We start from the raw sequence: 16,217 nt of genomic DNA on the forward strand, positions 1-16,217 counted from the left end.
AAGGGCATTTGCAGGCACAAATTACACTCACAAACAAAGAGACTGGGCCTCAGTTTAGATTAAAATTGCTGCTAATTCATTCATGTGAGAGAGAGAGAGGAAGCTAAATCATGTCACTTGACTTAGAAACTCTTGTGTGAATGGCTAAATGAAAGTAATCCAAATCAAATGGGAATCTAGTACTAGAAACAAAAGTCAGTATTGCCAGCCCTAGGCATTCTAGAATCATGAGCCAGGTCCCTACAAATCAAGAAATATACTTAATTTCATGAGATTTTTAAAATATTAAATGTGAGGATTCTTTTTGCTATGTTTTGGAGCTTTCGGGCTTCTTATTTTCAAGCTTTTTTTGCTGTAGGCCTGTCAGCTAGAAACTTTTTTGTAGTAAAAGCTGAGAATCTTACGTAATCACCTGACTCCAGGAGCTGGAGCTTTAAGAGAATCACCAAATACCACAACACTCGTGACAAAATTGTGAGAATTGGAAACACTGATATGTATGCATTATCATTGCCTATAGGACTCTCCAGTTTCTGATGGTATGGTGTATAAAACTACCCAAGATTAATCCATTAGTCATTTAAAACATAGCATTGTTTTTATCTCCACTACCTATAATCAATGTATCTAGTATTGCTACTATTTGAGCATGAAGTGGAGTGGAGCAAACTGATAAATGCCCATGTAGTTTGTATTTAAGGCAAATATTAGTGTTACATCAGTTACCGTTCATTCTTACAATAGTGTGACACATCAGTGTTAGACTGTTTGTTCCTCATAGATGTGTACATCATCTGATCTCAAGTCACTTTGAATATTAGGATAGCATAAAAGTCAGTAACTGATACAGTTCATGGTGTTTCATCACAAAACTCCTTTTTTAAGGGCTAAAATGATTTCCTAAACTTGTACATAGTAGTGTACTGTATGTGAGACTCAGGAATGCAACTGTCATGGTGTATGGAAGAGTTCAGATCAGTTATAAATCATCAAGAAAAATCAAAGGATTTCCTAGCAGCAAATTGCCTGAAATCCTCTCACTGTGTGAACTATTTTAACTTTCAGAAGGGAATGGGCCCTTGTCAGATGAAAAGATGGGGCTGGCTTAAGAAAAGAATTACTAAAACTATGGCATTTTTAAGGTTTTATGGAGTTTGAAAGTTTTTTTCGTAATTGTTGAACTTGCAGTGTTGGAGCCAGTCAAGCCGTGCACCGTTGTTTTATATCAGATGTGATGCGATGTAACACAAGGTGGCACAGCAGAACCTTATACGATGCATTAAACGATGCCAATTTAACTAGAGACGTGCCTCACGGTTCCCTCAACATTTCTCGCATACCAGCAAATCGGGCAGACTTGGAATAATAAGCTAGGGGAATGCAGCACATTTTATTCTAACTTCTAAAACCAAACTCTTTCCTCCTACCTTTGTGTGCTGAGCTTGTGGGGCAGCTTCAGTGTCTACAAGTTTGTGTTTAACGTAGTTCTTGGCCACATCCAGGCTGGGTGAAAAGGCTGCGGTGAAACTGGTTAAACATCATAATATCAACAATAACAGAATTAATGAGGTGCCTGGCTTCAAGGAAGAGGGCTCTGTTTATTGGTATATTTGATTCAATGGAGAGTAATAGTCCCTTAACAGCAGTCGTGGGTCAGTAAAAGTTGACAGGGACAGTTAGTCTCTCCTAATTGTTTGAGTTTTATTTGATTGTGTTTTTATTTTGAGACCAACTATGCAGTATAATAAATACCCTAGCACTTGGCAGTTCTGTACCTCTTCATTCTAAGTTTAACTGCAGATACACCTTCATGTTCTTAGTGTGATTCTTTTCTTTCCCCGTCCAGACCACGGTGCACCCTCTGTGTGTGTATGTGTGGGGGGGGTAACTGAATGCTCGGAGGCTGCTCTTAGTACTGTTATTTTTATTTCTTATTATTTATATGACAGTAATGCTTAGAGGCCCCAGTTGGGATCAGGGCCCATTTGTGCTAGGCGCTGAATTCCCATGGCATTTCTAGAGCTTTAGAGGTAATTGAGCTCCAGCTCACCCCCATGATAGACCAGCTACCTCAAGCTCAAGATCCCACTTAACTTGAGCTGGAGTTTTGGGATGTGGATGGGAGTCAGGTTAGGTGTGCTAAGAAGGCAGGGCAGGCATACCCACCGTGAGAGACAGTCCCTGCCTTGCAGAGCTCACCCTCTCGATAAACAAGGCAGATGAAGCGTGGGAGGGGAGGCCGAGTTCCAGGGCGGGGAAGTGGCAGGCCCAAGCTGTCACAAGAGGTCAGGTGCACTGTGGTACATGGAGGAACCAGCAGGGATATATTTTCAGTGACAGAATCGTAGAACAATAGAAGTGGAAGAGACAAATAAACTCTGCGTTCTAGGACTAGTTAACTCCCCTCTGTGTCTAAAGGGTTCGGATTTTAGGGAATGCTTTGAATCCAATGATTGAAAGAGTTCTGTTTAGCCCCTCATTTATTTTAGAGTAAATGTAGATTTGAATTTTAATACATTCAGCCCTCCTGAAAGTGGGTATAACTCTATTGTGTTCAATCACAATCCGCCTGCTTACCTTTCAGTGGCTGGAAAAGGCATCCCACTTGATATATCAGCTGATTATTGAAAACGTTGTTTATTGGTACTAATAACACAGTTATGCCCAAAGGCCCATTGTGCTGGCTGTTGTACACACACAAAAGAAGAGAGCTTGTCCCAAACGGAACATTATTGGGCTGTTAATTTATACCTTTTTAATAGTGCTATAAAAGCCCCGGAGATAAAAAATTGCCTGTGATCAGAACGAATGCAACACTGACAACAGCAGAACATGTTTTTTGTGCACTCCAATGTGCCTCAGTGCTTAACCCGGAGGGCATCCCTTCGAACGGTCGGAGGTAGTTCAGCGTCCATGCTCACTGAGTACTTGGCCTTTCTGCTTGACCTGCCAGCAGGCGTGCCTGTTGTTATGGTGCTGGGACTTATACTCAGAGAACTGTGCATTGGAAATTGAGTTGAGACGCTGAATTCATTGCCGTTCGTTCAGTGAAGAGCCTTCAGACGGCGGCAACCTCTGGCAGCGTTGTCTGCCCCAATTGATCAGAACATCTGAGTCATGCACCAAAAATCACGAGAATGGCCTACAAATCATCAATTTTATTTTTAAAAAGGCCTCACTTTAGTTTACTACTTGTATTGGAGGCTTTAAGGTTCATGTTCTCAGGCTTTTCTTCACAACCAGGACTAGAAATACTGGGTTTTTTTTAATGAATGCTGAGAATCGCACAGAAACACATGAATCCAGGGGCTAGGGCTTTAAGAAAAAGACTTAATTTAATGAAATTTTCAATAAAATCATAAGAGTGGGTGAAACTGCTTTGGTCATGAAATGGTGACTCTTTATGTAATTACCAATCTCTCAAGCTATCTGATTACTGTAATGTCATCTTTATTAATGGTTAATGACTACTTAAGTGATACATATCTTGTTACACAGTTGCATTGATATATTTGGATAATCAGTTAGCATTTTATTAACATTTCACATCTTTCTTATTACTTCTAATATAAGTTCTTATTTGAGACCTTGAAAGTATGACCACAGAATCAAAATTCAAATTATTGGTAATTTGTTTAGCATCCAAAACAGGAGCGAATAATAATTGAGGATATGATTTAACTTCTTAAAGTCCACTGGGACTGAAACTCTTGTCGATGGCAATAATATACTATGCATTGTGGTGTGGTTTTTGGGAACTCTGTTTGCTCGTGCCAGTGGGTTAATAATACCTACATTTGGGCTCCTAAAAAACACGTTTCTCAAGCATTAGTATTTTAGAACTGGAGCATTGTTCATTTTGTTTGCTAATCACCAACCTTTGATTTATAGCAGGCCTGCATTCCTTCGGTGCAAATTATTCTTTGGCTTAAAGCTAGTCTTGCATAGCTTATCTTTATGCTAGTGCAGTAACGCTATTATAATGAAGATCACTATGACAAGCAGAAAAGTTTTATACTGTCACAGGATTGGGTTTTTTTCTTGATGGTACTGTTTATGGTTGTACGCAGACTTGTGCTTTCTTTTTTTCAGTTACTATGTGGGTGGTTTTTTTCAATCTGAAAAAGAGCAGCTCCCATCAATTTTTAAAAATAGTATGCATCCTTCATTAAACATCTTTTGGCAATGGTTTATACAGAATTATTATTTTCCCCAACAACATTAATGGCCATTACTGTTAATTATTTAGAGCTCCTTGTTTTTCACTCAGAAAACATAGAGATTGATATGTGCTGCTGGGTAAGTTGGCCTTTACCTCTGGCTCCAGTATTTCTCTGCACCTCTTGCCAATTATGTGTCTTGGTGGATGATACCCTTTCTAGTTTTTATTCAGCACAGTGTAAAAAAACAGTATCCAGTGGACTTATTATTTTTTCATGCAGCTATTTTTCCCCAGTAAATGTTAGCCCACTGCCACAATCCTTAATGATTTTCTTGTGTTTTTATTAATTTCCTGCTAATTTTCTGCTGTCCTGCATTCTGTGCTCTAGCCAAAATAATGGCGAAACCAACTCTTGACCTTTTCAACCCAGTTCATCTACCTTTTGCTTTGCTGTTTTTTTCAAACATCTCTCAGGCTGTTCTGATTGGAAATGAAAACCAAACATTGACTCATAGGCCAGTCAGCCTCACCTCAGTCCCTGGAAAATCATGGAGCAGGTCCTCAAGGAATCAATTCTGAAGCACTTAGAGGAGAAGAAAGTGATCAGGAACAGTCAGCATGGATTCACCCAGGGCAGGTCATGCCTCACTAACCTCATTACCTCTGTGATGAGATAACTGGCTCTGTGGATGAGGGGAAAGCAGTGGACGTATTATTCCTTGACTTTAGCAAAGCTTTTGATATGGTCTCCCACAGTATTCTTGCCAGCAAGTTAAAGTAGTATGGTCTGGATGATTGGACTATAAGGTGGAAGTAAGCTGGCTAGATCATTGGGCTCAACAGGTTGTAATCAATAGCTCCATGTCTAGTTGGCAGCCGGTATCAAGTAGAGTGCCCCAAGGGTCGGTCCTGGGGCCGGCTTTGTTCAATATCTTCATTAATGACCTGGAGGATGGTGTGAACTGCACCCTCCGCAAGTTTGCAGATGACACTGAACTGGGAGGAGTGGTAGATATGCTGGAAGGTAGAGATAGGATACAGAGAGACCTAGAGAAATTAGAGGATTGAACCAAAAGAAATCTGATGAGGTTCAACAAGGACAATTGCAGAGGCCTGCACTTAGGACGGAAGAATTCCATGCACTGCTACAGACTAGGGACCAAATGGCTAGGCAGCAGTTCTGCAGAAAAGGACCTAGGGGTCACAGTAGATGAGAAGCTGGATTTGAGTCAACAGTGTGCCCTTGTTGGCAAGAAGGCTAACAGCATTTTGGGCTGTATCAGTAGGAGCATTGCCAGCAGATCGAGGGACGTGATCATTCCCCTCTATTCGGCATTGGTGAGACCTCATTTGCAGTACTGTGTCCAGTTTTGGGCCCCGCACTACAAGAAGGATGTGTAAAAATTGGAAAGAGTCCAGTGGAGGGCAGCAAAAATGATTAGGGGGCTGGAGCACATGATTTACAAGGAGAGGCTGAGGGAACTGGGATTATTTAGTCTACAGAAGAGAAGAATGAGGAGGGATTTGATTAGCTGCTTTTGAACCTGAAAGGGGGTTCCAAAGAGGATGGATCTAGACTGTTCTCAGTGGTACCAGATGACAGAACAAGGAATAATGGTCTCAAGTTGCAGTGGGGGAGGTTTAGGTTGGATATTAGGAAAAACTTTTTCACTAGGAAGGTGGTGTGAAGCACTGGAATGGGTTACCGAGGGAGGTGGTGGCATCTCCTTCCTTAGAGGTTTTTAAGGCCTGGCTTGACAAAGCTCTGACTGGGATGATTTAGTTGGGGATTGGTCCTGCTTTGGGCAGTTGGACTAGATAACCTCCTGAGGTCCCTTCCAACCCTGATATTCTATGATTCAGTGACTACCAGTCAGTTTGCCACTTCTTGTTCGAAGACCCCGTCCTGCCAAGTGCTGACGAACACTCTCAGTATCAGCTGAAATCCTCTTGGAACTGAAATCATTCAGTACTTTTGACCCCCTTGGCTCTTACGCACGTGACTGTGGAGTAGTGTATGATCTTTCTGTAATATTACTCCTGAGGGCATTCAGTGCCAAAAAGTTAAAAATGCTGTGCACAATATTTTAAAATTCTGCAAGTTTTAATTGTCAGTAAATAAATGCGGAGGCTCCAGCATGGTAGTGGGGAGCACAGGCCACTGGCAGTATGAAGATGGGATCACCCTGCAGCCTCTCCATCCCCCACCCCCAGGACATGGACTCAGGGATGAGGCTGCACCCAACCCTGACACAGCACAAGGCCCAGGCCTGCCCCAGAAACACCCTGGGGCTCTGCGCCAGGTGCACTAGGTGTGGGACAGGCAGGTGTAACCAGGCAGGATCTCAGTGTGGAACAATCTAAGTGCAGGTAGCTCAGTGGGGGGATTTGGGTATGGGGGATCTGGATGCACAGAGGCTCATTGAGAGGGTTCCAGTTGCAGGGGCAATGGGATTTTTCAGGGGGTTCCAAGAGAAGGTGGTTGGGGCTCAGCGGAGAGGTTTGGGTGTGGGGATCTCAGCAGGGGGATCTGTGTGTTGGAGGAGTGGGGCTTGGTGCCGGGGTCTGGGTGCAGCTAGTTGAGAGTCAGTGGTTTAGGGATCTGGATGTGGAGATTCAAGGGCATGGGGCTAGTCAGGGTGGGGTTTTGGGTGTAGGGAGCTCAGTGGTGGTGGTCTGGGTGCCAGGAGGCTCCAGATGTTGGGGGAGCTGCTCCCTGTACAGTGACCCATCTGCCCACAGATGAGGAGCAATGGGGGCAGGAAGCAGGGGAGGATGCTAAGCTTCCTGCAGCTGGGGGAGATTTCTGGGGGTAGGTCGGACATAGCCCCAGCCACTCCTTGCAGGGGAAGAGGAAGTCTCGTCCTCTCCTGTCTCCAGCCTAGCCAGGATTAGCAGCTGATGCCAGCTCAGGGTAGGAGCCACTGGCTAGGTGGTCCCCAGCCCTGCGGTGATTTACCTCTCCGCCGGCTGCTGCGGGTACCTGAAACAATGTACCCGCACAGCTAGGGAGTGGTGCGTGATTGCTCTTGCAGCTTCCCCGTCAGAAAGCCATTTTCTGCAAGGGAACAAAGAAATCTGCGGGGAACGTGAATTCTGCGTATGCACAGTGGCACAAAATTCCCCCAGGAGTAGTAATATACAGGAATTGGGTAATGTCCCTTTAAATAGTTTGTGAGCCCTCTAGTGGCCCTTTTTGTCTCTTATGTTTCAGGGGACACCAGAACCCTACCAGACTGCAGTGTGTGAAGCCTTGCATTTTGCATATGTTTAGTGAACATGGATATTTAGAATTTGGAGACTTTGTATACTAGAAACAGCAGAATTTGGGGTTGATTTCACACAGTATATGGCTTGCATAACTGTTTTTTGTCAGTGCTTTCTAGATTTGAAATAAAGCAAGAAAAAAAATGATGCAGTTTTAAAACAGACTAAACATACCAGCTAATATTTAATTAAAACTCTGTGTCTAATCCATGAGTTACAATGTCTCCTTCACAGGGTTTCATAGGAAGGTTGCTCTAGATAGTGAAATTGTGGTACAAAACTTGCTGAGCAATTAGCATTTTTCTCCCTATGTTCCAAAATATAATCTAGCAGATGGATGTGGCCAGCTGTACATAGAGCTTTAGGGAGTTCTGGGGAAGAAAATGAGAGCTTTTTGTTAAGATAACTGTGATAATCTCACTGATAACTGGCTTAATTTAGATCCATGCATTTGGTTAGGTTTTTTTTACCAATCGTGTATGTATCTGTTCTTGGTGACTCTGTGTGAATTCAGAATACAATCCCTTTTTGTATTTAAAGATTGCGCAGTGATCACTGGTATTTTGCCATTAAGCAGTTGCTAAATTACATTGGCTTTTTACAGGGGAGTAATTTGTGTTTTCTGATTGATTTAATCTGAGTCACATTTGTAAGCATTCTCTATGAGGATTCTTGCCCATGGGAGGGGCTCTAGGTCAGTGTTTCTCAACGACCAGGCTGTGGACTGACACTGGTCCCTGAGATCTCCTGACACAGTTTAGGAAAGCAGTAAACCAGTCCATGGTATCAAAAAGGTTGAGAAACACTTATCTAGGTCATATGGAGTGTGTGTCCCAGGTGTGCTGTTTTGTTTTAACCACCGCTAACTGATGGCAACAGCCCCTCTTTTGCTATTTGAATGCACTTTCCCAAAAAATATTTTGATAGTGTATTGAGCCTTTTTTAATTAAATACATTTTAGGTGGATTTAGTGCGTGTGAAAGATGTCAGCCTTGTTGCCCAAGGGACAGATTTTAAAAGGTATTTGGTTGTCTAGTGGACTTTGAAATCAATGGCAGTTAGACACCTCGATACTTTAAAAAATCTCCGTAGGGGCCTAAGTACCTTTTAAAAGTCTGGCCCTAAATGTCTGTATTTAACCACAGAGCTGGTACAGCCTAGACAGTGGCAGTACAGACTTTCCCATGCCACCCCAGTGCATGGATTCCACCATGACCTGCTATGACGTCTGTAGAGAGAAACAGGTAGTTCATTCTTTGTGCCTTTTAAGTCCTTGTCCTCTCTTCTGAGATTTCCAACCAAGATGCCAGTTGTAGCAATGTGTGTTTCAGAGGCAGATGTATATCTGCTAGGGGTTGGGAGGGAGAGCTCAGTGGTTTGAGCCTTGGCCTGCTAAACCCAGGGTTGTGAGTTCAATCCTTGAGTGGGCTGTTTAGGGATCTGGGGCAAAAATCTGTCTGGGGATTGGTCCTGCTTTGAGCAGGGGGTTGGACTAGATGACCTCCTGAGGTCCCTTCCAACCCTAATATTCTATGATTCTATCACCAGCTTTACATAAATCACTCACCAGCCCAGTAGCACCTTTGGTCTTTCCCATCCTGAATTTGATGAGTAGTGGCAACTGGCTAAAAGTTACACTGCCAAGTTACTTTGTGCCATTAGTTTTCCCCCTCAGTGAGTGTGTTCTCACTAGTAACAGCCCCCACAGGAGTTGTCTTTGCGTGCAGATGTGTCTTATTGCTCTATACTGTATCCTTTCCTTCAGCTGGGAATGCATGTTAGAAACTGGGGTCTGTTATCTCCAAGTTTGGCCCACAACTGCAGGAACTCGGATTTTAAATTAGGTCTTGATTTAAAATAAACAAATTTTTACAGCAAAGTATTAATGCAAGTTATCACCCGATTTTGACCCAGCAAAAGTTACTGATGTGTTTTGAACATGTACAGTTGTTTGTTTTGGTAAAAAGTCAAATATTGTTTGCTCTGTAGCAAAATCTGACATAGAGCAGTGACACAAGAAGATTCATGAGCCTTTGGAGGGCCTGTCAAACAATGGCCTTGTGTGTATTTTCCATCATTTCTCAGCCATTTTCGATCTTTTTGGATTGTAGCAGCTGAAATTAACGACAAATTTTGAAGGAGAGGTTTGTTCAGAAGTTCATATTCATTAAGTTTTAACATGTAGTGACCCTGGTGCAATAAACTAAATCTCTAGTTCACTTTAAACCTACAGTTCATCTACAGTTTTAACTTTTGGAGAACAACTGGATTGCTAGAGTGCCAACTCTGGTGTGTAGGTGTGTGTGTGGGTGATGTATCCGTTTAATCAGAAAGAATGTCTCTTGCAAACAATGCGAATATATATGTGATAAACTGCTTATTGCAAATGTGACGCCATGAAAACTGTTGGTTCTTTATTCTTTGTGTGTTACATGAATGCAGGCAATGTCTGCAGAAGAACAAAGCTGCAATCTTATTTGTTTAGTGTAAACAGTTTTGATGTTCCACTAGCCAACAATCAATCACTGCCCTAGAGGGTCTTAGTTATTTGCTGATAATGCACCAAACACGATAATGTCTAGAGCACTAATGCTCCCCGATCGTTGAAAACAATTAATTTAAAACCCGACTACAGCATTTGGTATTATGCAGTCTTATTTACATACAAGTCTGACAGCAGGCGGTAAGCAATTACTGTTTATCATTTGTAATTGTGGACATTTCATATTTAGAGATGGTACCTTGCAAATTATCATAAGATGAGCTTCTTGCTATAACAGTTCATATTTCAGTTGCATAACTTGTTTTACTTCCTGTATAAAAGTTAAACAGGAGCATGTTTTTTAGTGCAACCAAGTGTATAAAGTAGGAAACATAATGCTGCATAAATGCCACATAAATCGCATCCTAAAGATGAAAGCAGATTTTGAGTGTCCGAATTACTGACCAGTGTAATCTGTGTTTTGGTTTTATATTTATTTTTTCTGGAATGCCACATAAGGAAACAGATTTGAGGCGAGAGACTTTTTTTTTATTGAAAATAATTTCTTTTTCTCTTTGATCTATCTGCTCAGAATAGCCTTTCCTATATCTTAGGTCATCTCCAACAAGTTAACAGCTCGTTGCCATTGGCCATTGTGCACTGATAGAGGAAGTCAACAGAAATTGGTCTTGAGATCTCCCATGTCTGTGAGCTCATCATACCAACTAAGGGGCTGGCTTCAAATGGCAAAATCACCCTTCTCTCTTCTACTGCGTGCTTTAAATTGTTTTTCTTTGCATTTTGATCATGATCATTGATCATCCCCAAAAATTCCCATCATCCAGAACTAACTGAACCTTTCATCTCAGCCCACTAGGTGCACATCAGGGTCAAGACATTCTGAGTATTTTATCTGCAAGCTACAGCAGTCTGAAATTGATCATATAGCTGTGTATCTAGGGTGGACTTGAAGAAAACTTGTATATTTTTTCAGTAACATCCATATTTGTCAATGATCCCTTTTAGGGATAAAGATTATCCCTCTTTGTGCTTTTGTTTTGCTTTGCCAGCCTGAGCCTCTCATCTAAGCCAATACAAATTTGCTTTTAAAAATCTATTTCTAGAGAGAGACTTTTTAAAAAATCAACCTGTTTCTCTTTTGCGGTTCTGATTGGTCTGAAATATTGACAAGCCAATCGCGTCAAAAGGAAATATCCTTGGCTTAATTGTAAGCTAAGTCTCTCTTAATCCAGGGGAGCATTTGAGATTCTGTCCAAGTGTTCAATTTCCCAGGCCACTGAGGTCTGTGAATTTCTTTCCCCAGCCTCCAGGCTGCTGCAGCACAAGTCAGCATAGCTAATGCAGATCTCTCTCTCTCTCTCTCCTCTTTGATTCGATATGAACAGACTGTAACTCCAATGCTAGAGCGAAATCTGACATAACTCTGCAGATGGCTACATTCAGATGATACACCTAGGGATTTTTTCTTAAAGGAAAGTAACATTTATACGCTAATGTTTATTTTTTCCTTGTTGCCTTTTTTCAGGATTGCCAGTCCCAAAGAAGAGCCCAAAGTCGGTAAGTACCTTCTCACCTACTGTTTTGTGTGAGGGGTTTTGATTTTTTTTTTTCCTTAATGTGGGGTGTTGGTTGTTTTAAGTTGTCTTTCTGTTCCAACACGGAGTGCCTTGCACAGCTTGTGCTGCATAGTGAATTGAGAGAATTCAGAACAGAAAGGGAGCTTGTTGGCAAATAAAGCTAGAGGTTTACTGATCATCTTCCCCGCTGAGTGAGCTTCTCCTCCGTTACCTCCTCCCCTAAATCTCCCCAAAAGCCATTGTTTTCCTTTGGAAAGATGGGACACTCCACCTTCTTTCCAGCAAGCAATTCCTGTCAGCGGTGGCCATAAACTCTGACCTTTTGCATTTACTCCCTGATCTTTCTCATGCACCAGCTGCTGAATGATTTTATGAAATATTAAAGCATGTGTATTTACAGAAAGACAAATCATGCATATTTACAGTTTCCAGCGGATACTGTTAGCTGCCCCAGCACTGGAAATATCTTGATTGTGTGTAGGGTGTCTTTTGTCGTTTAGCTTGGCTTTAGCAGCATTGTACTGCAGGTGTGGGATCCTTATTTAAAAAAAAAAAAAGGGCAAGAGAAGAAAAAAATCAATATTTTCCTATCCTTTCTAATCTTGTCTCCCTGTAGAACCGTTAGCTGGTTGACATGTTAGCTAATAGCTTAGAAGCTATGGTCTAAAGTGTCATTAAAGCTCTGCTCCTAGTCTAGTGGAACAAAAATAACGTGATGTTTATGAGCCTGGAAAAGGGATGAATATTTTACAGGAAATTAGATATTTACAAGGGGAAACTTTCCATTTATTTGAAGGGGTAGTGAAGAAGGTAGGCTTATTTCCCAATAGCTTTGGGAAAGTCACATGAGTGAGGTCTTTGCAATACTATAAGACACTGTGAAAGTTCACTGACGGTCTGTTGTGGGCACCAATAGCTGCAGCTTGCTGACAATCCACCTTTCGGTAAAGCTCAGTAAGAGGTTTGTTAAGAAGATGAGCAGAATCTCCTGCTTTTAATGCAAGTTCTCTGTTCATCCAAAAAGATAGCCCTGAAATAATTAATGTGATTCTGATGGCTTAGAGCAGTGCTGATTAAAGTCACATGACTTCAGGCCTATACCATTGTCAGTTTGCATTAATGTTAAGAGGGAGAAGTGCAGTTTGTGCTCTCACTCAAATCACAGAAATGTCAGACCGTATGCATTTACTTCTGTGTCATAGTCAAAAATTAATTCAACCTTTAGTAAAATAGAAATAAGTGTGTAAAAATGTACAAGCCAAGCAGATTATTTTTTGCCGCTGTATTTTTTCCCCTGTCAGAGAAGGAATAATTGAATTGATGTTAGACATTTATAACCTTTTATTCATTAAACCGTCATATGATGAATGAACTTTGATTTTTGAAAACAGGTGCCCTCACAGAATCACGTAAGGTAGCATCATCTCCTTATTAATCTGATGCTGTGCTAAACGCCTGCCAAGTGAACAATAATTCATTAGAAGCATTTTAAATCTGTGAGACTCCTAAATTCATTTAGAGATAATCCTCTCTGTATGAACAAAGAGACTGTTTACAAACAGGTGTAGGTCTGGAGTCTTCAGCGAATTTACTAGTCCCCAGCTGTAGGTTATTTTTTCCCCCATGGAATTTGCTCACAGAGAAACCATTTCGTTCACTGAAAGCAACCAGATTCCTTGTGTGTTACACTCCTGAAGGCTCTCTTACCTTTTTGCATAGTCCTTCGATATTTTTCACCACAGCCCCAGGCAGTGCTGTTCCATCGGAAGAGGAAGAATCCAATAAAAACAGTCTTCTTCCTCTGTTTAGGTATTAAACAGAGTGTTTGCACCAGCAACTAGTGGACAATAGTATCTTAGCTTGATATATCGTGGCAGTTATTTTAGAGTATATGGAAGTCTAACAGTCACACTTACAGGAAAAGAAGGGGAATGACCAGCCTACAGAATACAATCTCTTTAAGTATTTTACTTATATTGTTAAGATAACTCCCTTTAACTTCCTTTTTATGGTTAATAAAATACGGGTTCTGTGTTTAATTTGTGTGATGTGGGAGTGGAGGAGGAGGTTTCAGAATATAACTGCACTGGTGTCGAGTCCCAGCCATTCCAGTTGATACAGACCATTCCATGACTAGGGGCAAGGGAGGAAGAGGACTTCCCTGAGGTTCTGCCTTGAAACTGCCCTGCAGGATTTCCAGGGCTTGACTGTTTGGCACACTTAGAGGTTGCCCGGGCAGTGTGATGATGCAAACATCACAGCCTCCTGGCACAAATGCCAAGGCCCAAAGTCTTTTTCCCAGGTGCCCCTATGTGAGCTAGTGCAGCGGCACCTGTGTAAAATGGGGCATTAATGTAGCCCCTGTTGTTGTCTTCACCTTCACGGTTCTCCAAGAGGCCTTTGAAACAAAATTTACTTCTTGGTTAATAAGGTAGCTGCTATTAAATAAGCCACATGCAGTCAGCCCTTTTGTTGGTAGACTGATCTTAAACCAAGCCCATGTTGTTTTTTGTACTGCATTACAGAGTAAACTCAAGTTCAGATCTTCAATCCCCTCCTACTCCTCCTTCGCCCAGCTCACTGCTGATCCCTTCCCTTCCTTCTCTGCAGCCTAATGAAGCCCCTCTCCAGTCCCAGATACATTCCTCTTCCCCCACTCTCCCAGCTAGCTAGTGTCAGTGTCTGCTTCCTTCTCAGACATGCCCTGGCTTTATAGCTGGTTGTCCTCTACAAGCTACTCCCATCCAGCCATATCTGCCTAACTTTGCCAGACTCACTCTTAGTAGACAAAATTTGAGCCCCCTGGGAGTTTTGTTGTGGCCAGGACCATTGGTATTGCACATGCAGTGTCTGGCTCCAAGAGAATACACATGCAGACAGAGAAAAGCACAAATGCATTTCTGAAGGTGCACTGGAAGGCTTTTCATATCTCATTATTAGTTTTTAAGTCTCACCTGATGTGAGTTCAGGGTGCTGCAGCAGCTAATGTAATGACTAAGACCACACCAGAGCAGGGAGATGACTTCCTTACGCTCTTTTAGGCCTGGTCTACACTACGCTGTTAATCCGATTTTAACAGCGTTAAATCGATTTAACGCTACACCTGTCCTTTATATCGATTTAAAGGGCTCTTTAAATCGATTTCTGTACTCCTACAAAACGAGAGTAACGCTAAAATCGATATTACTATATCGAATTAGGGTTAGTGTGGACACAAATAGATGTTATTGGCCTCATTATTTTACAGTAGCTACCCACAGTGCACCGCTCTAGAAATCAACGCTAGCCTCAGACCATGGACACACACCACCGAATTAATGTGCCTAGTGTGGACGCGCACCATCGACTTTATAATATCTGTTTTATAAAATCGGTTTAAGCTAATTCAAATTTATCCTGTAGTGTAGACATAGCCTCAGATGAACTAATATTATCAGATGTAGCAAAGGGGGCGGGAGCAAAAGGGGAGGGGACATAGGCCTGGAGCAGTGGTTCCCAAGCGTTTGTACTGGTGACCCCTTTCACACAGCAAGCCTCTGACTGCGACCCCACCTTATAAATTAAAAACACTTTTTGTAGATTTAACACCATTATAAATGCTGGAGGCAAAGCGGGGTTTGGAGTGGCAGCTCGCTACCCCCCATGTAACAACCTCATGACCCCTGAGGGGTCCCGACCCCCAGTTTGAGACCCCCTGGCCTAGAGAGCCAGAACATAAGTCTTAGTAGGTAAATGAAGGAGGAAATGACGTTGAATGATTTTGTTTTAGAATATATGGCTGTGTAATATTTAACCATATACATGTGCATTGTGGAATATTTTGTGTTTATTTACCTTTTAAAGCGAGAGCTTTTCAGCTGAGCTTGACGGCACAAAGTTGTAAAAGTGCTGAGTGCCAGATTTAAAGTATTCTGCTCTAGGGTTGAAGTTTCCAGTAAAACTGTATTTCAGCAGAATATTGGGTTTTCGAGTAAACGAAAATGTTCACAGAAAATGTTTGCTTTCTTTGACAATGTTCTGATTTTTCATCCAAACACCCAAAAGTATACATTTTCAGACGAAACATGAAAAATTTTCAGTTGTTGTCAGTTTGGGGCTGACATTTTTCTGTTTTGGGTTTCTTGATATTTTTGGCTGAAAAGTAAACATTTTCCCAGAAAACTTTGATGAAAGCTAACATTTTTTGGTTTATATCAAAATATCCCACTTGGGGAAAAGGACGTTTTCTAGGCAGCTCTTCTTAGCACCCAAACTGGGGCCAGATTTTCCAAAGAGACTTCAGTTCTAATCTAGGCACCAAAATATATGATCAGTCCTCAGGGCAGCTAAGCTTTCTGGGTGCTGAGCTCTTTTGAAAGTGTTATCATTGTTAAGGTGCCTATATAGAAGCTGAGCTTTTCTGAATTTCCCAGCCTTATAATTGTTCATATTCACAACCTCTCGCCACAAACTACTGCTCCCTTTTGGCCCAAGCAGTTAGCCAGTATTTAGGGGTGGGCCAGCCTCTTTCTGTTAGGAGGAGAAATAGATGATATGAGTCAAATGTTTCTTTGGCACAATCTTGTTCATTAACAAAATATGTTCGTGCAGTCCTGTTTCCCTGAACACAGTAGGGAAAAAAACAATATCAGGCTGTTTCTATGCTCACTATTTCCAAGCCGGCTTTTCCAGCAAGTCCTGTGCCCAAAGGGCTCTGCCTTTGCACTCT

The 16,217-nt window shown here is 41.8% G+C and overlaps 1 protein-coding gene across 1 annotated transcript in view; it reads left to right on the top strand.

Annotated features, from left to right (window-relative positions):
• MAGI1 (membrane associated guanylate kinase, WW and PDZ domain containing 1) overlaps nucleotides 1-16,217 on the top strand; it is a 503,504-nt gene that overhangs the window by 447,876 nt on the left and 39,411 nt on the right. Inside the window, 1 exon segment of the mRNA XM_030568462.1 lies at nucleotides 11,458-11,489. Coding sequence (XP_030424322.1) covers nucleotides 11,458-11,489 — 32 coding nt within the window.

This window comes from Gopherus evgoodei, chromosome 7, assembly GCF_007399415.2.
Source record: "Gopherus evgoodei ecotype Sinaloan lineage chromosome 7, rGopEvg1_v1.p, whole genome shotgun sequence".
Classification (NCBI taxonomy): Eukaryota; Metazoa; Chordata; order Testudines; family Testudinidae; genus Gopherus; species Gopherus evgoodei.